At 34.7% G+C, this 23,420-nt stretch overlaps 2 protein-coding genes across 4 annotated transcripts; both read right to left on the bottom strand.

Annotated features, from left to right (window-relative positions):
- Positions 1-34: 34 nt before the first annotated feature.
- Positions 35-2,953, bottom strand: LOC140779683 (cocosin 1-like). 3 transcript variants are annotated; one of them, XR_012107386.1, is made up of 4 exons: positions 2,643-2,953; positions 1,209-1,932; positions 632-892; positions 35-211 (listed from the first exon to the last, which is right to left on the bottom strand). XR_012107386.1 is itself a non-coding variant. In XM_073124890.1 (4 exons), the coding sequence occupies exons 1-3, from the start codon at positions 2,836-2,838 to the stop codon at positions 739-741; spliced, it is 1,074 nt and encodes a 357-aa protein (XP_072980991.1). In that variant the 5' UTR covers positions 2,839-2,953; the 3' UTR covers positions 35-211; positions 737-738. The 3 variants fall into 3 exon arrangements, 2 of the variants coding, with proteins under 2 accessions (XP_072980991.1, XP_072980990.1); XM_073124890.1 differs by having other exon boundaries at positions 737-892; XM_073124889.1 differs by lacking the exon at positions 35-211 and having other exon boundaries at positions 568-892.
- A 5,629-nt stretch (positions 2,954-8,582) lies between these two features.
- LOC140777738 (nucleolar complex-associated protein 3) lies at positions 8,583-21,663 on the bottom strand. The gene is made up of 13 exons (XM_073122066.1): positions 21,460-21,663; positions 21,168-21,334; positions 19,597-19,796; positions 17,102-17,310; positions 16,889-16,991; positions 15,975-16,138; positions 14,394-14,532; positions 14,072-14,242; positions 13,854-13,990; positions 11,609-11,932; positions 10,069-10,208; positions 9,530-9,627; positions 8,583-9,453 (listed from the first exon to the last, which is right to left on the bottom strand). Exons 1-13 carry the CDS (start codon positions 21,612-21,614, stop codon positions 8,938-8,940), a joined length of 2,523 nt encoding a protein of 840 aa, XP_072978167.1. The 5' UTR covers positions 21,615-21,663; the 3' UTR covers positions 8,583-8,937.
- Positions 21,664-23,420: the final 1,757 nt, after the last annotated feature.

Raw genomic sequence — 23,420 nt, 5'->3', positions numbered from 1 at the left:
TGAGGGAGATGGGTTTCTCATGACACTTGAGATGTCTGGAAAGAGATAAAGCTTTGTTAGTGCTGTTAAGCTGCACGAAATTACAATTACATATGTTTCAGCTTATTTTGAACTAGGAAGACAAGAGAGAATCCTCTGTACTGGTGACTTCGGATCGGGAGAAGATTTGGTCGGAGGAATGCTGAAACATCGGGATAGGTACGTACGACACCTGTGTGAGCAACTGGGAAGTTAATAAGGAGAAAAGGAATCAATTGGTACGAATCAAGATTTCCGTACCCAACAATAGAAAATGCCCAACTGCTGATGTATTGAGATTCACAGATACTGAGCACACTGCTGTTTCTAATACAAAGCACATATTTAAATCCAAGATATCTTGATAGTAAGTAGTCTAATTGAATTTTCAGTTAAACCAGTGACTCAAGGTCTGAATCTGATTCCATGAAGAAAAGGATTAAGTATAGGATTACATTAAACCAATCTAAATGACATAGATGTTGGAAGATTCCAATAGCAAACGAAATGCAACAAGCTAATGAGCAACAACCACACTTTTAAACGCAGTAAAGAGAAGCAAACCATCATTAAACATCTCTAGTCATCATCTTATTAAAAGAGGTAGGCATACCTATTATTATCAAGAGGATATTCCTGAGAGGTTACAATCCTAGCCAAAGCAACACAGCCAGTTCATACGAAATTATTATCCCCAGGACAAGCAAGCCCATCCTACCTTTACTTTGGAGGAGGGAAGAAGATCTCATCAGAAGTTCTCTTTGATCTGAATAGGTTCTCCATCTCAGGGGTGGTGTTGAACGAAGCCACCAGCACCTCCGGCGATATAGCCTTCCACACCGAGGTCCTTCCAGCCAGATGGCTAAAGATTGGGCTGCAAGCACATTTGTGTTGATGTATGCTAAGATTAATGGATGTACGCAAACCAAGTTGAAAAGAAATTTAAAAATAAAAATTATAGGAATAATTTGGAAGAATAGATATTTGCAATGGCATACTGAAAATATTTTAGTTCAATTCTCTGCTGTTACTATCTCATGTCAATCTAACATTCTATTGCTGTGCTAATTATGGTCTGTTATTCACTGTTTTCATGGATTAATTATGTTTGATATCCTATAATTTCAAACAGCAATTAACAGAGCAAATGCAAGCATAACTATTTCAGATAGAGATGGTCAGAGACATACTTGGGGGTAGTGATTATAGAGAACCACTCCATGCCACTGGCATCAGCAATCTTTGAAACGACGAAGAACCTAGGCACGATGAATAGATAACCACCCTTCACTGTCGTGTCCAAGACTCGTTTGCCGTCAACACCCACAACTTGGACACGGCCACTCCCTCCGACAATGTAGGTGACTTGAAATGCCGAGTCGCATGAGAATCCAGGTGAGCACATGGCATGTCCATCGATCCTCACCAGGTCAGCACCAAGGCCAACATCGCCGACAAGTGGAAGGTTCTTGGTATTAAGCACGACGACACGGCCCCCATCCTTTATGTTGACATCCAGAGGAGCCTCCTCGCAGTTGAGAGCCATCCCTTCTCTATCTTTAGCCGAAGGCTCTGGCATTGCCAGGCCGTCCTTTAACTTGACAATGCCGGCATTGGTTTGGCTCTTGACAAGCTTGTCGGCATTGGATTCTGAGAGGTCCCAAGCACGGCCTACGAACTCTGTGGCAAAGCCGGTAAAGATGCCACTGGAGCCGGTGATTTGGAAGTTGGTGAAACGGCCAGAACAGTGACCCTTAGAGGTGTCACCCATGAAGAGGACTACGAGATCAGCGTCATTGGGGTTAAACCACCAAGTGATGACGCCGAAGGGGAGGGCAAGGGCGTCGCCTTTCTTGATGGCGACTACCTTCTCTTTGGTGGCTTCTGGGAGTACAATTCCGCACGTCCCACTTCCTGAAATCAAGAAGAAGAGACAACGATATACAATTAGAACGCACGTAACCTATTCGATGAAATGTTCCACAAATTTGAACATGTCAAGATATCCAAGTAGATCAAAACGAAGCAAGTAAACACTTTGATAGATCAACATAAACATGAAAAACTCAATCACGTCCCAGTGTCACTTGGATGGGCCTCCCTTCACAGTAGATGAAATAGAAAAGCCCTTCTCTTTATTAAATCCATTAGGTTAATTCAATTACCCCATTCAATATTCCCCCATCTCTCCACATTGCTGTTTAAGTATTGGCAACTAAGACTGCATGCAACCTATTCGATGATTCGCCACTCAATCTAATTCAAAACTAGAGTATCCGAGTTACTCCAAATCAAACAATTGAAACTTTGAGTGGGCCACCAGTACCTGCATTAAATAAAAAATCATTTTTCTTACCAAATGCATTCTTTAATCTTACAAAGGACAATTACAATGTTGGTACGCACAGGTCAGTGGGGCAACATAAACAACTGGAGTGGTCCAAACAACACGACGAATAAAATAATCTATCCGTAGACAAGTAAACACAGGCCATGGATCAAACAATCAAGGATAGACACGATCATTTTGATTTAAAATCCCAACCCTAAATCTAAGATCGCGACGTAAACAAACAAAACCAAGAGAAAAGTCGGTTCTTCTACAATAGTTTTTTCCCCCTTACCTTGGAGCACGTAGGCGACCTTGGCGGAATCGGAGTAACTCGGCAGCGCGAGGCCACGCTTCTCCAATGCGAGCTTGGCCGCGCCGATGTTGGCTTTCCGGAGCATCGGGAGCTCATCGCTGCACCACTCGTAGTAGGATCCGCCATCTCCGCCGTACGATTTCTTCGGAAGCTTTGGAGTGAGATCGACGTCCATGGCGACCAAGGAAGAGATGAGAGTAGACAAAGGAGGAAAGAGGAGAAGGGAGTTAGTGTAGAAAGAAATAGCAGTGGAATTATATAGAGGAAAGAGGCGTGGGATTCGGATTTGCAGTTATAATCTTGATGAGGTGTTAATGCATGATTAATTTGGAAAGGGATAAAATAGGAAAGATGATAAGTGTTAATTGGGATAAAAATGGGTGTCAAAGTTATCCGCCTGGTTGGAGATAAGTTGGAATAGTACCAGGTCATAGTTTCTTATCCAATCTAAGAAGTAGGATAATTAAAAATTAAAATTAATTAAATTGTAAAAGCTCTACATAAGTTCATATGGTGTTGAACTAAAGTTTATCCTTCTAACATCTATTAATACTCTTATAAATATTTATTTGTGCATGAATACCTGTAAGCATTTAACTAATATGTGAAATTTGATACACTTAATAGTCAAAGGACATGAGTAATCTTACTCTGTTTTATATACACACACATATATATATATATATATTATATATATATATATATATATATATTACCTGGTTTAAATTTTAACAAATAATTATAAAAAAAATAACTAGAAGGGTAAGGGGTATACATGTAAACTTAATTATTTTGACAATAAAAGTAATTTTAAGGAATACATTCGAGCCTAATTAATGATTTAGTGAAAGTATAAAATCTAATAATTACCTAAAAGGAGTATATAAACTAATATAATAATATTATGAGTCTTTATATCCTGATCTAATAATTCATACTAGTCATATATGTTATATTTATATTTATTAAATATCAAGATAGTAGCAAAATCATATATTTATTTATTTTTCTTCTGAGCTTTGGAACTTTATTTATTTTTTATTTTAGCATAATTGAAGTATAAGATATATATTAGAGTTTATTATTGTTAATTAAAAAATTAAGTGCATGGATGACAAGTTGGATATATAAATAATTGATTTGCAAAATCATAGAAACTCAAAAATAAAAATTATAATGGAAAAAATATATAAGAATATATTAGAGATCCATATAAAAATATAATATATGCTTTATTCTATTCTTTCTTATCATCTTTGAATCCAATATAAATTTGGATATAAAGAATGATAATAAATCCGAATCTATATCTTATAAAACTAGCTTGATTGACATATTATCCGACCTGTTTTTATTCTCTATTACAATGATTGACATTGAGATTGTGATTGAGAAAAGATTCTTGCACCGAGTAGATACGATAGACTTGCTTTTGGAGTTTTTGACCAAACTAGCCCTATTTTAATTTATTTTTAATAAAATATATTACACCTTAAACTTATTATCAAACCGACTGTAATTTAGTGTAACCCTGAACGGTTTAGCATTTTATCTATAAGTAAAAATGCTAATCAGTTTAGCATTTTTGTCCGATCCTAAAATGCCGATCAGTTCATCATTGTATGTATATAAATCCATTTAGCTTAAATTTTTTCGCAATTAAGGAAAAAAAATTACCTAATGATAAAAACGTTGAACCGATTAGTGTTTTTGTACGATGAATTAGACCTCATTTAATAATAAGTTTGAGAGATAATCTATTTTAGTAAATAAATAAATAAAAAAGAAGTCTAGTTTGGCAAAAAAACTCGAGTTTTTGATTGAATGAGACCTGTTTTTTATTTTATTTTTAATCAAAATAGATTTTCTCTCAAACTTATTATCAAATAGTATTTAATTCATTGAAAATCATTGATCGGTCGGTATTTTTCTTCTTAACCCGCTAAAAGACTAGGTTAAAGAACTTTATATATTTAACGTTTTAGGATCAGACAAAAATGCTGAACTAATTAGCGTTTTTACTCAGAAATAAAATACCGATCAATTTAATACTTTTCTCAGGGCTACAATAAATTAAATTTTATTTGATAATAAATTTGAAGAGCAATTAATTTTGGTACAAAAATTTGGAACAAAACTAATTTGGTTAAAAACTCATTTTGACACTAGTATATAGAAAATAAAAATATTTATATAAATTATCACCAGAAACATTTTAAATATTATAATTATCACTGTATTATTTAATATTATAATTGCTGTCTAAAATATTGAGCTCTTTTAAAAAAAAATCATTATATCCATTAAATCAAACTAATCGTCAATAAACAGAACTTAGATAAGAAAAAATACTATTTTTTCATTGTATAAATTATTAACAAGATATTTTAGTCATTCAACTACGTTTGTTAACTTTAATAATCAGCTGTAAAGAATATTATATAATATTCTTCTAAAAACTAATTGTAATGGCAATTGTGAAAGAATAAGAGAAGACCAGTGACAATTTATAATATTTTTTAAATAATGATAGTTATAATATTTTCAAAAAATTCAGTGACAATTATATAAGAATGTCAGTTACAAAAGATTTTTTTTTTTTTTTTGGTTGCAAATGGAGATTTACATGGAACTACGCTAGAGTTAAAATTACATTTTATGAGCATTCTTATCCAATAAGAATTAACTCTAATTATAACCTAATTAGGATAAGAGAAACTACCATCAGTTTTTACGAACGTGTTATGGTTTTGCTACCCCAAATTTTCTACCTCGCGATTCATTAGGAGGTTTAATTTTATCTCCCGCTCAAATGAGAGAGAAGTTGGGATTGTGCTCAAATAGTTAATTCTTGATTAATCCCAACAAAATCAGTTTAACGAAGACGTTACTAAGTTTTTACTATTATGTGCGAATGTGGTGTGAACGACTGTAAGGTGTGTTTGAACGGTCTCCTAGTGTGTTTTATGTCTTTGCGTATTTTTCCATACTACTTTAATTTTCATGATGTCGTTTGAGCACTTCAATAACACTTTGACTTTAAAATCAAAATTTCACGTCAATATTTTTTTTAAAATATTTTATAACTTATGCATATGCTTATAAATAATTATAAACGTATTATATGAATATAAATTATGTTTTAAAATACAATTTACCGATTAGATAAGTAAAAAGAAAAACCTAACTTGAAACGTTTATTGAATAACTGTAATTAGATCATACTTAGGTTTTCTATCTAATCTACTCTCTCTCACACTTGGAAGGCAACTTGCCATAAATTATTTCTTGAAACGTTTGCTAAGCAATCTTTTCTATCACCCTTCATCTCCAAGATATTACTTGAATGTCTAAAATAAGTGTAAACTTGAATTTATTATGCACCCACCATGATAACAACGGCATAAATTAAGAATCCCAAACCAATAATACAAGTAAAATATACGTCCACCTGTCTACAAAAATAAAACTATTGTTTCAGAGTCAGCTCAATAATGCAAAGAAAACAATCCAAGCTCCTAATAATAGTCAATGGAGGAGGAGGTGAAGGGTACTTCTGACGGTAATAATATAGGATTTAGCTTGCAATTTGAGTAGTTTTCAAACCACTGCCCATTTGTTCTAATCAAACCTCTATCCACTTTAATCAATCTTTCACCATCAAAATGCAGTGCTTTCATCAGCTAAGCTAGACTAGCTCGATTAAATTATATGTCTAAGCTTTAATTAAGCAAGATTAGATCATTTCTCTATAAAGAAGCTAGACATGGAGAGGACTAGTTATCTTTTAGGAGGGAAGAAAGGCATGGCGAGGAAGGAGAAGGTGCCGAAAGGCTACGTTCCGATGATCGTCGGCGGGGGGCGGGAGACGGAGAAGATCCTTGTGCACACCAAGATCTTCAAGCATCCATGTTTTGCAGTGTTGCTTGAGATGGCTGCACAAGAATTTGGATATAAACAACAAGGGATACTTCAAATTCCGTGCGGCGTTGAGGAATTCCGGTCGGTGATCAAGGCCGTCGAGAAGGCGAAGTCATGACGTTTATGTTCGACTATCTTTTTCTTTTCTTTTTTTCTCTCTTTTTTTCTTTTCTTTTTTTTTTTCTTCTACTCATCTTTTTGATATACTTAGATTCAGACACCGGTAAGCTTTTGAAATTTTAGCTTCAAAAGCTTTGGTGTAACCTTGCAGGCTACTCATGAGTTTCTTAATGGGTATCTTCTTTTGTTTTCAAAGAATCACATCTTCTGCAGCAATATAGTACATGCTGATAAGGTTTATGTGATCTATATTTATGTAACTGGGCTTTAATTATATTTTCTTTTTAAAGCCCGAAGGTTAGATATTGATCGGACAAAAGACCAATCCTCCCTAAATACAGAGGTACTTTAAGCCCCACTAGATTTTTTAACTGTCTAGTCTAGGCTTTAAGCCATATGCGTTACCGGACAATTGCTTCGAATTAAACGCCGCTAAAACCTACTCCAAACCGTTGTATTGCCAAGCTGTTTTTTCAAACTAACCGTACTACCGAGCCATTAACCGAATCGAGCTAAGCTACCAAACCACCAAATAATCCACAATATTGTTTGGAGTTGGAGTTAAACTCACGACCTTCTTGGTCATGAGCAAGGTACCTACCTACTCTACTAAAGTTGGTTGATAATAAGAGGCTCTTATTGCTCCGGGATTCGAGCATTCATGAATGATTTTATTTCTGTCTTTGAATCCAGTTAAACCCAAATTAAAATCTAACGTTGGGTTTTAGATAAGGGATCCACTATTAACTGTTTAATCTCATCAGTTAAAATACAGAAACATACATTATAAGATAAAGATAATTTTTTTATTATAAATTTTCAGTAAGAACAAGTTATAAGAGCAACTCCAACCAAGCTCCAAATTCTAAATTTGGAGCCCGATTGAGCTCCAATAGGGCTCTAAAACTAGCTCCAAATTTGGAGCTATTAGTGGGGCTCCAAATTTAGAGGCCCACCATGAAAATGGAGCTCGGCTCTATTTGTCATTTCAACCTTTTGAAATACCAAAATTGCCCAATAATTATTATATTCAATAATTTTAATTCCATTTGTATTTTTTATTAAATAATTTAGTTAGTTAAACTGAGTATATAATTAGTTTTACTAATCGATTTTTAACAAAAATAATATCATTGGAAAGGTCTCATCGAAACTTTTAAAATGAGTTTAATATTTAATTATTTTTGAGTTAATTTAAATTTTAAATTTTTATTATTTATAAAAATGAGTCTAATAAATTATGTGTCCTAAAATATAATTACTCAAAATTATTCCCTATATAAATATTAAATATTAAAATACATTAGATATGAAGCACATCAAACATAAAATACATTAAAAATGAAACCAGAACCGGGTGGCTACGGAACCGAACCGGTGGCTACGAAGATGACTTACCAAAATATTAAACATCTATTGTTTTTATTATATTTGGTTAATTTCTGCTTATTTTATGTAATATAATTTTGATATTTTTAGTTAATGATATGTAATGCTTATTTCGATGTTTATTTCGTATAATGTAATTTCGATATATTTAATTAAAAAATTAGTAATTTAAAATTACTTCTGAAACTATTAAATATTAATCTTATTTTAAAGATCTCAATAAGAATTTTCTAACTATATATTTTTTATTAAAATAATAATAACGCTAAGATGACCTATTAAATAATTTAAAATAATTAATATAATAATATATATTATATTAACTCTTGCTCTACAAAAGGCTCCAAATATAAGAGTAGCCTCCGCTAGGATTTGGTCAGTCCTTTTACGAGATGACCAAATAAATTTCCATAGAAATTTAAGGAAAGTCAACCACCTCTTAAACAATGCTTCGGTTTAATAGGGCACAAAGCTGAACATTAAATTGCTACAATCTATTATTCCAAGTACCATTCCCAGCTAAAATTTTGCTTCCCATATCATACATTCAGATTTCTGACCAAAAACATTCAACCAAGTGAACATCTAATATTTCTGGTCACTGACAACAAGTACTTAGACGAGGCATTTCAGAATCTGTGTTTTCGCATTGTGTATGACTAAACAACACAATGGGACTGTTTTCAAATCAAATAATTGTATAAACATAATGAATGGAAGAAAAGCGATTTAAATTCCAAAAATGCAATGCTTTCTGTACTGCAGCTTTGATCTAACTGGGGAAATAAATACTCCAATACAACTATATTAAAAGCTCTCGACAGCATTGTGTAGAAGACTAGCACTATACTTTTGCATCTTTTCTCCTCTTTGTTTTGTTGTCCCTCTTCTTTTTCTGCATCTTGTACTCCTCGTATAAACTGAGGGACAATGAAGTGCGGTTCAATTCGCCCCTCAATCTCTCATTCTCTGAAATGTCTCTGAGCACTGTGAAATGATCTTCCAATCTCAGTTTCACTTGATCCTCATCTAGGAAGCTCTCCACACGCTGAAGTTGATCAGGATCCAAAACAACGAATTCCTTTCCTTTTTCCCGTCTACTTTTAATGTTCAAGGAAAGGGGTTTACTGCTCTGTTTGAGCAATTCTCGTTCAATTGATAAGTCCGCAAAGGCTTGTGGCGGAGAGATCGTGGACAGATAAGCCTGATTCTGGGCAGGATTCATGTTTGCCATTGTTGAAATACTTGCAGCCATCGATGAAATGGAAGGATTGTAATGTTTCATTAGAAGGCTAAGCTCCCAGAGAACTGAAGCAAGAGCACCACTTAAGTATGGATCTGTTGCTTCTGGTTGGTATTTCTAGACGGAAGTAGTTAAGTAAGAACAAGTAAAAGATGAGGAGTCTGAACACTTAAATGCATAGTTAGGGCCTTACCACAACTAAGCCAGATAGTGAACCACCACCAGCATCATTTTCCAACAGATTACGGCACTTGCTATTCTTTTGGAGTAGATGTGTCAGTGTGACTAAGGCTGAAACAGATATGTTAGCATACCCAAATATTAATTTTAGAGGTTGCCGGTGAACAAAACAAAAAGATTCTTCTAGAGAGTAAAAACTAATGCATGGTTGACCAGTATTAGACACAAGCGAAAACAATTGCGGCATGAAACAAAATGCAGGTCAATTATGAAGCATTACTAAAAGTAAACCATGGAATTCTTTAATATCAGCCCAGAAATCAACATATAGTAATATATTAGTCTGAAAATAGCATCCTCATGAATCAGTTTCCTTCCCTATTTAAGAATTCCATCAGGAAGAAATGCCTTGCTCCCCCAATTCATAACTCAGCAAACAACATAATTTTCCTTTATCACAATAAAAAGAAATTTCATATCGCAACAATGAATGGAAAGATAGAAATGCTGATTAAGCAGGTAAGAAAAGAAACTCAAAAAAAGAAAAGTTACCTGCCATGGCTTCTGCTGAACCAAAGGATAAAGAGAAGGTCGCTAGACGTTTTATAAAAGCAGCTGCTCTCTGCATATCATGCTGTCTGCCTTCCCAGAGCATCGTCTTCAAAGCTTCAGCCAACACCTCACCTCGATCTCTGCATATATATAAGTCCAGTTAATACAGATCATTAATGGATAGTGTAGTAAATACCAATTCCTGCAATTTCAGGTCAACAGATGAAGTTTGTGTGATATATGTGACTACAACTACTACTATTGAAAATTAGCAAATTGGGCCAAGCCCAAGAACTCATTTTAGCCTATTTAACCAAACAATTAACCTCATAAACCTACCTAAGTTGCTGCAAGTCCCTTCAACCTGGTCTAAATACAGTACGCAAGAACTTAGTCATTAAAGAAGAAGCCCAAATTCATTATAATACTGTCTCTACTTGTTATTCATCTTTCCTATCTCCATAATACAACACACAACCAAGTGCACAAACATTTCATAAATAAGGCAGGATCTAATACCTTTCCATATAATCATCGTTAATTTAACAACTACTCTAACAACTAAACTGTTAGAAAACCCGAGACATTTGCTTTAATATCACGTTAACTCACTATCTATTCTAAAACCTAAGTTGTTAAAGAACGATGGTATTTATATATTATATTCTAACAATCATAATCCCAAAATGAACTGGTCAAGTATAGCAGTACCAAGTCCAATATTATAATTTACTTCTATGTTCTTTTATTCATTTTCTCTATGTTTTCTTTATTAATTTTTTGTTCTCATACTTTCTTCCTTTTCCTTCTTTTTTAAGGTTGATTTCATATCTTCCAATTATCTCCTTCCCCTATTCTCTCTGTACATCTGACTTTTTATTTTTATATGTAGTATAACCTATTAAGATAATATAAAAGATTCAAAGTATGCTATGGGTTCATAGTGCCCCACATGGCACCCGCCAACCGCTATGAGCCATAAATCCTCTTGGCCACCATATTGCCGCCAGTCTTTTTTAGAAGATACTTTGAATTTTCAACTGGTTTAGCACCAAGAAAGCAGCAATGCATTGTAATTGAAAACATAATGTCTTCATGAAATATGGTGAAGCAACATCAATGCTGGTATATGATTAAGCAAGTCAATTTTCAGACTACAGCATCATCCCAGACCAGTCAATTCAAGTAATACATTAGAGGCCAATTATTTTCAGCGGGCATAAAAGGACCTAGTAAAAGCCAAACCTCCATGGCTCCATCTAATTTCAACTAATAAAGCTCTTAAAGCAAGCAGACGATATCAATTAATTATCAACTAGAGCAGCTTAAATCATCAAGAGAGAGTTTATCAATTTGATATTCTGGTAACGACAAGCTTAACTTTTTAACAGATTCACAATGGCATGTTTGCCACAATAGGGTCTATTTATTGATGATAACGAGAAAATCAACTGAATTACAAGTAGAAGTTAGGTAAAGCAGAGCCAGAACACTGCTCCTATACTACATAATTGTTAATAGGAGAGATTTGTGCCCAAACCTGTCAGGTCGATACTCCAGTATAAGGTTATAAAGCTGCACAAAAAAGTCTTGCAGATCCACATTCAAAGCATCAAGATTGCTTCTCATCACTCTAAATGCCACTACACAGCACTGTAGACGTTCTGATACAGACAAGGAATTCTGATGAGAAATACCATCATGTCGGTCACTGTAACCTGCTAGTTTTTTCAGGCAACCAATAAGATCACTCATGAAATCCAAATCAATCAGATGTGAGAACTTTCCCAAGCCATCCAAGCAAGGAGCAAGTAATGGGTATGCTGTAGAACCACCAGGCAATGAAATAGCATTAACCTTAGACCTGTAATTATTAAAACAACACTGATACATCAGAGATATCACTCACGAAAAGGAACTCCAGCTTGGGTTTCTTGTAGTTTATACAACTAGAAGTTCTTGCACATGTAATGGAGATAACAATAAATTGACTTTGCAGTAATGAAAAGATGAATTTGAACAGATAGTGTTCTTGTCTGCACATCTAATTTTGGGAGGTTCTCATACAAATTGGAACTATTATGTACTGATGCATCAAACATACAAGAAAACTTGGAGAACTGAAGTAGGAAAGAAAGAACAGATGGAAACCACAAGAGCATTTATATTGCATAAAAAGTATATGATAACCATTTCTAGTGTTAAGTCATTAAGGTATTGACTACAACTAGTTTCTCTACCACTTTCCCGTCCATGCATTTCATAGATCTTCTATGAATCATGCCCCAGTTCTACCTTGGGTTAATTTGGAGTCTCTAGGACTAATAATCAGTGTTCACCAAAAGTGAAAGCATTATCAACAAATAACAGCAGGCTATAATAAAATAAAGCAGATTAAAAAAAACAGAAAATAGCAAAATAGAACAAAAAATCTGGAAAATGTAAGAAGATCAAGGAGAAAGAAAGGTGGATTACTAAGCAAATTATCTAGTATTATTTGCCTCAAGGATGGTCGTGCCATAGGCACGGCTCGTGTCGACCAGTGGCTGGCATGGATCAACACGTGCCGCAGCATTTGTCGGCCGTGTCGCAAAAGAAAGAGAAAAAGATGAGAGAAACTACTCAGCTTCACCCTTCACCGCTTATTGTTGACCTCGCCATCGCCGCTCAACGTTGCCATCACCAACCTCGTCGATTCGCAATTTAAATTTTTATTTAACCCAACCCAATCTATTGCCCCTTTCTTCCTCCTCAAGTTAGGGCACAGGTGCGAGCGATGAGAGCTTGGGGACGACGACGAAGTTGACGACAAGCAGTGACAGCAAGCTCGACGATGAGGTCAGTAGTAAGCCGCGAAGCTACTAGGAGGGGTGCTCTCATGTCACATGCCGGTAGTGTGCATGGTAAGTGCCCATTGTTGATTTGCCTTGGAGAATTCATAGACACAAGTTTCACCTTATTTTACTTCACAAAATAAAAAGGCAAAAAAATAGGGGTTACACAGCCCATTAGCAACAGTGAGCAAAATTTCTCTTCCATCCCACCAACCGTCGCATGCACACTCAGAATCCTTTACACCAGCTACTGTCATCTTCAAGCAGAGGAGAAACTTCATACACCATCGAGTGCTAACATTCCATCTGAGCAATTCCATAGAGCACTCCCCTGGCCACTCTCATCCAACACAAACGCAGCGAACATTTTTAATAATGATTCATTCTGAATTTCCACAGATAAAGATCATAAATTGAAGGTTTTACAGATGCATCTAACAGATATTGCACAACTGATACCAAAGGGCTACTTTATTGAATTTCACCATGGCCATACAGATTGATAGAACACAATCTGATCATAAAATACTGTTCATGTACTACACATCTTAACTCATGGCATATAATACCTTTTAAAATGCAATAACATGGAAGTACCGTACTCTGCAGAAATCCATTATAGACATCTAATGGACATGTCAAAAATCCAATGATCCCTTTACATATGGGCTTGATGTTGCAGGTCACGTTTTATAATGTTCATATCCAAATTTACTGGTCCCCTTTTGTACCTATAAGATTCGAATAACATACTAGCAAAATTTTCTGGACTTGAACTAATATAACTGCACTTTTCAATGGTTGGTTGCACGTCTGTGTCTTTGTGTTCTGCATCGCTTCCATGCTTATCTTATTGTAAGCGAAGGTTTAAAGAGAAAATGATACTGCTGACAATTTACAGATGGGGATAAAAAAAGGAAATGAACTCCCTTTATGTATCAAAAAGCACACCTGGAGTTAGCAGGATCCATGCTATGCTTTAAAATACGGAAATAGGTCTGAAAAACTGCAGATAAAGCTTCTGACTGCATCCTTCTTCTCTCCATTGGGTCAGGAACAAATGAGACAGACTTCAGATCTGCATTCACCTGAAGCGGACAATCAACATTTAGGAATACAGCCCATGTAGATATGATTTATGAGCGCCACAAGAAGTCGGTCTAAAGTACCTCCTTCCTTGTTTTTTCTATCAAATCCCGCCTACTTCTCTTTTTATCACTGCCTTGCAACTGATTTGGAACCTCATGATTATGCCATCCCCTTCTTTTCTTAGGCCTGCCTTTTTCCTCCATCTTTTCAGATTTTCGAAGATCCTCATCAAATTTTAAAGACAAAAAAACCTACAAATAAAAAAAACCATAATGAAAAGTGGGCAGGAAATGATCATCAGAACCAACAATTAAATTTTCACAAGGAAAGGTCATGAAATTAAGTTATGTATAGTAATCGAATAAGTCCATTACCGAGAAAGAGAGAATAATAAACACATACATATACACTATCAGGATGAAGTTGGCAATCATGGAACTTCACATGATCTGCAATTAATCGAACAGCTTGCAAAGTTGCTTCACCACCATGCTTTCCTTCATTGGCAAATAGAGACTTTATTGTTTCACAACAGAGTTTCCTATCAAAAATAAAGTAAAACACATAAGGTGCAATCATCAACCACCTTGACATATGTGGCCACAACCTTTTCACATTCATCACATACAACCTACAGGCAAATATGTGACCACAACTTTTTTCACATCCATTTTATGTATAAAATGGATATATAAAGTAACCAAGTTTATTTTTGGAAAGTAGATATTATAATTTCTTCCAATGTGCTTCTCATTGGCAGACATGTAAAGTAATTTTAAACCTACATACACTAGCTATACAAAATGGTAAGAAAATCTAGAAGAAGTAATCAGAACAGGAAGTACTTAATGAAAATATCACGAGAAATAATTTTCGAATCTAGTATTTTACTTAAAAAGTATAAATCTACTGCAAAAGATATAATAGGAAGTCACTCCAACTTCTTTGGTTTCATCCGCTGCCGCTTGTTTCATGACAGTTCAAAGAAGAGTAAATCAGCAAACAGTGAAGTTTGGAAGCTTTTGCAAGGGGATGCCACAAAACCCTGAGGAATAATGTTCGGACAGAAAGTTACCATGACTAACCCACACAACACTTTGACCGCCTATAAAGTGTTCTCTCTTGGAGAACAACTTATTTCCTTGGAAGTGCCCTAGGTCAGATGATAATACAACACCAACTCATCTGCAAATCTCTAGAAACCTAGCAAGTAATCAGAGTTTAAGCCTATCCAAATAAGTAACCTTATGCATTTCTGGATCTTTGATATCTTCCATATGGCTATTACTGCAATATTTTTCAGTAAGATTAGAGCATTTATGACTTAATTATATTTAGTGGATAGGGAATTTAATAAATAATTTACAAACTCTTTCAGGAAAGCATTTGGTAGCATTTTTATATATTTGTGTGTAATATTCCTAATTTCCCTTTACAGAAAGTGTCCACTGTCTTGAGAGTCCAAGTTAATATAAACCTTCTTTAAAATTAGATCTTAAGTTTCATTTTGTTGGAGTCTTACTTGATTAAGAATCCAATATTTTGTATGATTTTTCATTTGATTGAACCAAATTATGTTAAAAGAACCCTATTTTGATAATAGATTGCTTAAAGAAGAATTTAGCTGCTTATGGCTTTTGGACCATATTGATGAGAAAGATCAGAAAATTGAAGAAAAACGATTGACAAATTAATGACAAGTAGAGTCTTTCTTACTGGTTCTTCAATTTCTCCTTACCTTTTCATCCTAATTTTCCCTTTGTCCCCTTACTCTTCTTAGAAAATCAATTACAGTGCTGGATATCCTATTCTATCTACAAACAGGGAAGTATACCCCCCACTATAAGATTCTTCAACATGTGAAATATAAACCAGCTCTGCAGATGCATTGTTTTACTATTTGAGAAAATACCAATGTCAGGCATCTTCAGTTCCTGAGCAACTTCCAGTTGGGGAAAAAAATAGAGCGGAAAGCGTAAATACCTTACGACATCATCGGATGAGCTTATGTTCTTAACAACACTAATTAATAAGCTCTCACGGAAGTTGAAATGTGGTGCAGTATCCAATAAAGTACACATGCAACGAACAGCAACTTGACGAAATGAGGTCTGTTTTTCCAAACCTATTAGCTTTAGGATGTATGCCTGAAAATATGCACAACATGAAAAGGGTTGGCATGTTTCTAAAAATGCAACTGGACATAAGAAAACATGAAAGAAAAAAAAATTGAATGCTTTACAACAAGTGAGATTGAGATATTCAATTTTTGCCATATAATAAAAAAATATCAACAAATGTATCAAATTCACGAGTATGTCACAGTATCATTAATGACAAAAATAGGCAGCAACTTCAACACCAACTAGAAAACTGGTGAAGCCTGGTAATATTCAGAAAATGGATTTACACATTATGGCAAATCAACTAAATTCAGCTAAGAGGATAGAAAATAATGGATTTAGAATTAAAAAAAATTATAAGCAACTTAAACAATTCAAATGAATAATCAGCATTGAGCAATAATTTTAAACTTGAAGCTTCTCTTTATTCTTAGAAGCTAGAATTGTCGTGTTAATGGAAATTGATATTCTACCCAAAATATTATTTATACAAGATGGGCTTCCTAATAATAAGTGAACCGCCCCTTATATCATTTCCCAGTTGAGCAAATAATCCTCTATCAGTATTCATCAGAATATGGATTAGCTTCTATGCACATGATTCTTTTTCAACACTATAATCTAGGGAATACAATTTTTGCAAGAAAGCATGTTGGATTATCCATGACATAGAGGCTACACCGCAGAGATAAATTATATGAAACAGGGATGAAATAATGCTTTGCAAAAGAATTTTTAACAATTGAAATTTTTTAACCCTGAAAGTAAGAGAACCTTGTATGAGCGCAAAAGTGTATATTCATAATATCTCATCTTCCTTACTGCTTCTGAAACCTGCACTGCCAGCTCCTTTTCTGTTAGTTGTCTGATACGATAGCTACAGAAAATTTAAAAAAATGGTTGCATCAATAAAGATAGAAATTTAGCTAAGGAAAGTTGGCCGAAGACCACATATCCTAGAAAGAATAAAAAGACAGCAGCTTATACCCAGGAATTATGTCCTTGAAAACGGCCAACAAGGACATCAGACCAAGCTTGACTATGTTATGGTCTTCATCATCACAAATTTGCAACAAGTCCGTTAAGGACCTTATATTTGACTCAGGATTTTCAAGCAATGTCATCCCAACTTTAGCCACTTTAATCTTCTTCTTTGTAAATAATTCTTCAGCCGAAAGATCTTCCTGCACCTTTTCCTGGACATTAGCACAATAAAGTTATGATAAAAGATAAAGGCAAAGAGAGAAAATTTAGCTACTGCATTAAATAAATGACATCACCAACCCTTGTGAATAACTAATATGTCATATGACTTGTCAGAAGAAAAGAAAGAATCATGAGCTGCACGACAGTAGATATCAACCAAGCTGTAGATCAAAGAGAAATTCCTACGACATTGATATTACAAGTCCCAAAGGGTAATTCAGTGCCTTATAAACGGCATGTCTCTCTACCTCATTTTTTAAAAAACCATTCTTCTCCCATCAATCCAGCTTCGTGATCAAAATCCAGAAATGTTAACTTTAAGACCATTTTAGCCTTTTTTTTCTCTGCTCCATATAAATATCCTTATTTCATATACCTAAACATCATTCCAACTTATATTCTTCTGTCCATATATCTTTCTTAAATCTAATTAAGTAATGAGGAGTATTATGCATGTTCTGAATGAAATGACCGTTTTTTACCACATATGCACTTTATCTCTCAAATGGCAAACAGGAAACTATTTAACATGCACAATTTTCACTAGAAAAATATTGTTTAACAATATTATCCAAATGTTTTAATGTCATGGAAATTCTGACATGCATCTTGTAAATCAACACATTCTCTACGACTATATAGTTTTTGTCCTATTCCTGTTTATTTATATACTATCATGTAAGAGAACTTTTTTGACATGATCAATATGTATTGACAATCAACTTTACCATGCATGCTGATTGGCAATGTATTGTGCAAAGATTGTTCTTTTTTGGAAGAGTTCTAAGTTTCAAACATGTCAACTTCAAGAAAGAGCAATAATAGCAGAAGTTAGATCTGCACTCTCTTATAAGCACACTGCAGACCAAATTATGAGTGCCAATAGTGCTAGAAAGCAATCACTTTACAAGGATATATTCTGAGTCTAATCTCTGGCCTTCTTTACCTAGTTGGTTTGTTATAAACTGAGACGATCGTGTTTTAATTTAAAACAATAAAGAAGTTAAAAGGCAATCATTAGTCCAAAGAATGCCTAACATATAATGACCAAACATTTCAAACTGTGATTGCTGATCAATCTTCTGTAAAATCTAATAATTTTTTTTTCTGAACTTGAACTGTATCAGTTTTACATTGTCATATTAACTGTCATCAGCTTGGCTTGACTTGGCAGTTTTGCTGGTTAACAGATTAAATAAATGCTTCCATATAGTTGAATCCATGGGCTTGTAGCAGGCAGCTGTCTCACTTTCCATATTAATAATTATTCAATGTAGCTAATGCAGATATCAAGGTATATGTGGTATTACTTTAATTCACGTGGTACTCAATTTTATGCAGTAATAATCCCACATAAAGGTACAGTCAACATACTAAGGGAGCAGGTCCATCCGAAGATTACAGAACAATTTTAGGTGCAATGCAGTTCAAATCAAGAACGAAGAATGAATGACTAGGATATCTGAGCATAGGTAGGCAGCATGTCTCTAAATAATTATCCCAGAGTTAGGCCAGGCATACAATTGTTCTACTTGAACTTTCAAGTTGGCTTAAGAACGCTTGGCTTCCTAGGTCATATTAGTGCTTTTGCTTATAAGGATGTAGATTCCTAAGAAGTAGGACTTTGAAAAGCTGAAGTGCCAAAATTTTACAGATATTCCTTAATTACAGCTCCAATCATTTTTGCCACTTGCCATATTTCAAGTACAGCCAGTTGAAGCAAGTCTAAGCAGTGATTTCCTAGAAAAAGAAAAGTTATTTTATCACCTCCAATAAAATGGTCTGTGAATTTTCAAACTTTATCAGGTATCTTTATTTGACCTTCGAAATTTATGAGCCTAGCACTGCCTATTCCAAAATCACAGAGATGAGATCTCCTCAAAAAGAACTCTCAATTAAACAAGGAATTTATCTGGTGGTATCCTATGTAAAAATGTTTGTCTTACAAAGTTACAGCCTTACAGGTATAGCCATATGATAGCTAAGAAGCAAGTAAATGTAAAATGTCAACATGCAGCACACTACCACCTTCCAAAGAAAACCAGCATGTTAGAGACATATGAAGACTCAGCCATTCCTTTGAATCAAATATAAAGTCATTTAAAAACAACGGTTTGAGTAGGAAAAAAGAAAGAAAGCAATAATTAACATGCTATGTAAGGAAGCATCTGTTCTCTTCACTATATTGCAACAAGAAGGATATCAAATAGTGCACCATCAACTTAAAAAATGTGAACTATTGAAGGAAGAAAACATTGCATAAGGATCACAAGTACCAGCACTTCAGAGTGCAGCTTTCCTTCAGGAACATCCATCTCGCCTTCCTCCTTTGCAACCTTCTTAGCTTCTTTTTTGTCCTTCTTTAGCTTTTGCCTTCGTTCTGCCTTTGTAAGCCTTATTACACCTTTTTCCTCATCATCATCTTTTTTGGGAGATGCAGTATCGTTACTTTTATCTTCATATCTTTCTTTCTTGGCTGCAGTTCATGCTACCAGCATCAGAAATATAACATTATTGGAAAGCTGCCAACAGACAACCATATAGATTGTCCTTCAGTAATATAACTAGATATTTAATGAACTAACAAGTTTAAACATAAAAGTGTAGATATTGGTGATCTGGAAAGCAGAAGCCCAATAAATGGAAATGAACAGTGTAGAGATTTGTGTCCCAATTATTGGAATCCAACTGATCACAATCTGGTAATAACATACTTTTTTTTCATTCAACTTTGTTTTGGGCAATCTCTACCATCAAGTCATAGGCCAAAATGGGTTCCCTCGTTGTTGATAACTAAGTTTAATTTTTCATGTTTTTTTTTTGGGTTCTCCTCTGGCCCATTTGGAAGCTTTCAATTGCATTTGGTTAACCCTTAATTGGAAACTATCTGGTCCTGCTGCGCCAACCACAATCTAAGATCCATAGAACTTAAAGTTAAAGGACTCCAGCTTTCTCAGCTTATGATAAAGACAAGAAGATTATTTTGAATCATGTAGTTGTGGCAAAAGTACTTAAAACTATCAAATCAGAAGTGCATATCACTAATGTTACACAAGAAGCATTGGCTCTACAAGACACCTAGATATTTTTAGTCATTCAAGTAAAATAAAAGGCTTAGACAACTAGGTAAAAGTTACATAACAGAAAAGGATATTGATGAATTACTTGGATATTCCAATTTTGAACTTCTGAATATACAATACTAAATGGCTTAATGAACTCATCAACATTTTTTTAGAATCACCCAGATTGTTCCTTTGAAGTAGATCAAGGCTACAATAAACCGTCATGAAGATCCTATATTGTCTGGTTATCACACATGGTTACGGGAAGGAGTAGGATATACTCGCCTACTTTAATCATTGGTTATGCAATGATGGTTGAATTTTATCAGATCTATTGTATGTATAGTATCCACCTTCCATTTATTGATGCTCAATTATTAAGTTTAAAGTAAGGTGATCCACGATCTAGTCCATAATACGATTAGCTGCAAGTTTCAATGCCCTCCATGATTGATGAACCAAACTAACATTATAGGATGAAAGAGTCCAATATGAAGTATTACAAGTCGTAAATTTTTATGTTATATCAGCGGACCCGAGGCCAGATAAAAGGAGGAGAGTTGCATTCAGTAGCTTGAAAGCCAGCACAAAGTCCTTGTTAGTCAGTGCTCATATGCAATGGACTAGTAAAGTCATGAATCCATGATAGAACTTAACGTAACCAGGAACATTGTATTAAGTAGAGCTAAATGGAAGATAAGTGTCCACAGTCAACCCAAATAGTTAGTCTGGCGGCTTCTTGTTGTTATTGTTGAAGTAATTTAGTTGAACATAGTGATCACCTGTTCTATATTTCCAATCTCCATCTAATGTTCTGATTGGAAGAGCATCAACAGGGTCCACTTGCGCTTCGTCTTCCTGAACCTTCAAGAGAGCAGCCTTTCTATTCCTCTTCTCATAGAGAGCTTCCAATTCATCCTCCTTATGATCCGCAACTCGTGTAACGTGCCTTCAAGACCAAAATCCAAGTGATTTAATCCAAATATAACAAAAATTGCGCAAACAGTCGCACGACGGGCGCAAAAAAGACCTCAAATTTATCCAATAAAACGACGAACTGAAGGGAATGCAAACCTGTCGATGGATTTCGTGTCGAGCTTGGTGAGGAATCCGGCATACTTGCGGTTTTTCCGCACGAAATCGAAGTCCTCATCAGATAGTTGGAGCTCGTCCTCGGCGATTTCCAGCGGGAGATCAGGAGGGAGGATTACCTTCTTCCTCTTCCCCATTGACGAGTTTTGGAAGGAAAATGGACGAAAAAAAGGGAGGGGGAAAAAGAAGTCAGGGTAGGAATTAGGGTTTAGGGTTTTCAACCCATAGAAAACAATGCTTTGTTTGGGCCGGGCCTTGTCATAGGAAAGCCCAACTTTTCTTCTTCTTCTTTTCTTTTCTTTTTATTGTTTTTTTAAAAGAAAAAAGAACTTCATTAATTAATCAGTAACGAACCGCTACATTAGAGTCCCAAATTGAAGAAAATGGGAGGAAAAACACCCTCCCAAATACATCCAAAACTACAAAGGTTCGCAAGCCAATCCGTCGATCCATTAACTTCAATATAAGAATGAGTAACTCTGTAAGTATGAAATTTGAAGGGAGATTTGAGATATCCTCGGTTACAATAGATCTAATTGCCCAAGGTTCCTATGAGCACATTTGTTTGAATTTTTGTCCGGCAAATTTTAAACACACGGACCTCTCGTTCTGATACTATGTTAATTCATCAATTTATCTAAAAGCTTAAACTATTAGAGAACAGAAATTTTTATACTTTGTATTCTAATAAATCCGTAGAAGCAAAAAGTCTCGAGTCAGTCTGCGGATACGTACAACCGAATATTACTGTTGTTAAAAATATAAAAACCCATTTTAGTACAAGTGCCCCCAATACACCCAACCAAATCTGGAACCCTTTTGTGTGGATGATTCAATGATTAGCTTATTCCTACAGAGGAGATTCTTAGAAGTTGCATATGAGATTAGTCCCACCTGGATTAAAGATAAGATGCAAAGGATTGATATGTAATGATGGATAATCTTCTATTAGATGTTAATTCTTAAATAAAGAAAATTCTACATCCACCTTCTGCTTTGCCAAAAAAGCAGAGCTCAAAGGGGGCCTCCCATTATCCTCCATTGCAAATGTTTAGCTTTACCTATCTTAATCATTTTTTCCCTAATCAAATCACAATTTATTAGTCTCTTAGCAATAGGTAATCACTATGGATGGTCTCCCTCAATTCCATGGGATTTTATAAGTTGTGACTTTTAATCATCTTTACCTTTCTTTTTTTTTTTTTAATGTTCTTACTAAGTTTTGTAAAATTTTGTTAAAATTTTATAAAATCAATTTATTCCCTTTTCACCTCACTCATTTTTCACAATAATCTCGTGAACTTTCTTTTATATATATAATAATCCATTGAACTATCAGAAATATTTTACTTAATCCTTTCTGTTAACATGTACCAATAAAAGTTCTGGGAGTCATATGTAGAAAATAGTAATAGTTCAGAGGGTTAAAAATAAATTATTTCTATTTTTTATGTCCTTATTATTATTTCTGGTGTCGTCGAGCAGCCTAGTGTAAGTCTTTATTAAATCCAATGCAAATCCATAATAGATAAGCACATTGATTTATTACAATTATACTAGATTTCATATGTATATTAATCCAAATAATATTATTTCTTGAATTTCAACATCAATTAGAAATGCCGAATCTTAATCTGTCTCAAATACAAACACCATCACCATTCGCCATTAACTATCTTGTAGTTATGACATAAAAGTTACAAGAAGAACCATTAAAAATTTTCTTTGAGAAGGATGGTAGCTCTGCCAGTGATGATCAAGTAAAGGAGCTTTAGGTGATTTGATTCTTTGGTACGTTTAAAAGAGAGCATGGTGCTTGGTTGGTTGAGAATTGTGCAATAATCTATGGAAGGATCTAAACCCACTTTTTAACTCACCATTAGCAAAAGATTCTCCTCCCATTGACCTTAGAATCCGATGCTTCTTTCCAACTTAATTTGGCT

Source organism: Typha angustifolia, chromosome 15 (assembly GCF_048772165.1).
Source record: "Typha angustifolia cultivar Huaian chromosome 15, ASM4877216v1, whole genome shotgun sequence".
In the NCBI taxonomy this organism is placed as follows: Eukaryota; Viridiplantae; Streptophyta; class Magnoliopsida; order Poales; family Typhaceae; genus Typha; species Typha angustifolia.
Note: the sequence above shows the minus strand (reverse complement) of the source record. Positions and strands in the feature narration are given on the sequence as shown.

Coding starts and splice junctions, on each gene's coding strand:
- LOC140777738 (XM_073122066.1), bottom strand. CDS start 21,614: ATGGGGAAGAGGAAGAAGGTAATCCTCCCTCCTGATCTCCCGCTGGAA. Junction 19,797..21,167: donor AGATTGGAAATATAGAACAG/GTGATCACTATG, acceptor CATGAACTGCAG/CCAAGAAAGAAAGATATGAA. Junction 14,533..15,974: donor TCATCCGATGATGTCGTAAG/GTATTTACGCTT, acceptor TATTTTTGATAG/GAAACTCTGTTGTGAAACAA.
- LOC140779683 (XM_073124890.1), bottom strand. CDS start 2,838: ATGGACGTCGATCTCACTCCAAAGCTTCCGAAGAAATCGTACGGCGGA. Junction 1,933..2,642: donor GGTCGCCTACGTGCTCCAAG/GTAAGGGGGAAA, acceptor TCTTGATTTCAG/GAAGTGGGACGTGCGGAATT. Junction 893..1,208: donor TCTATAATCACTACCCCCAA/GTATGTCTCTGA, acceptor ATGTGCTTGCAG/CCCAATCTTTAGCCATCTGG.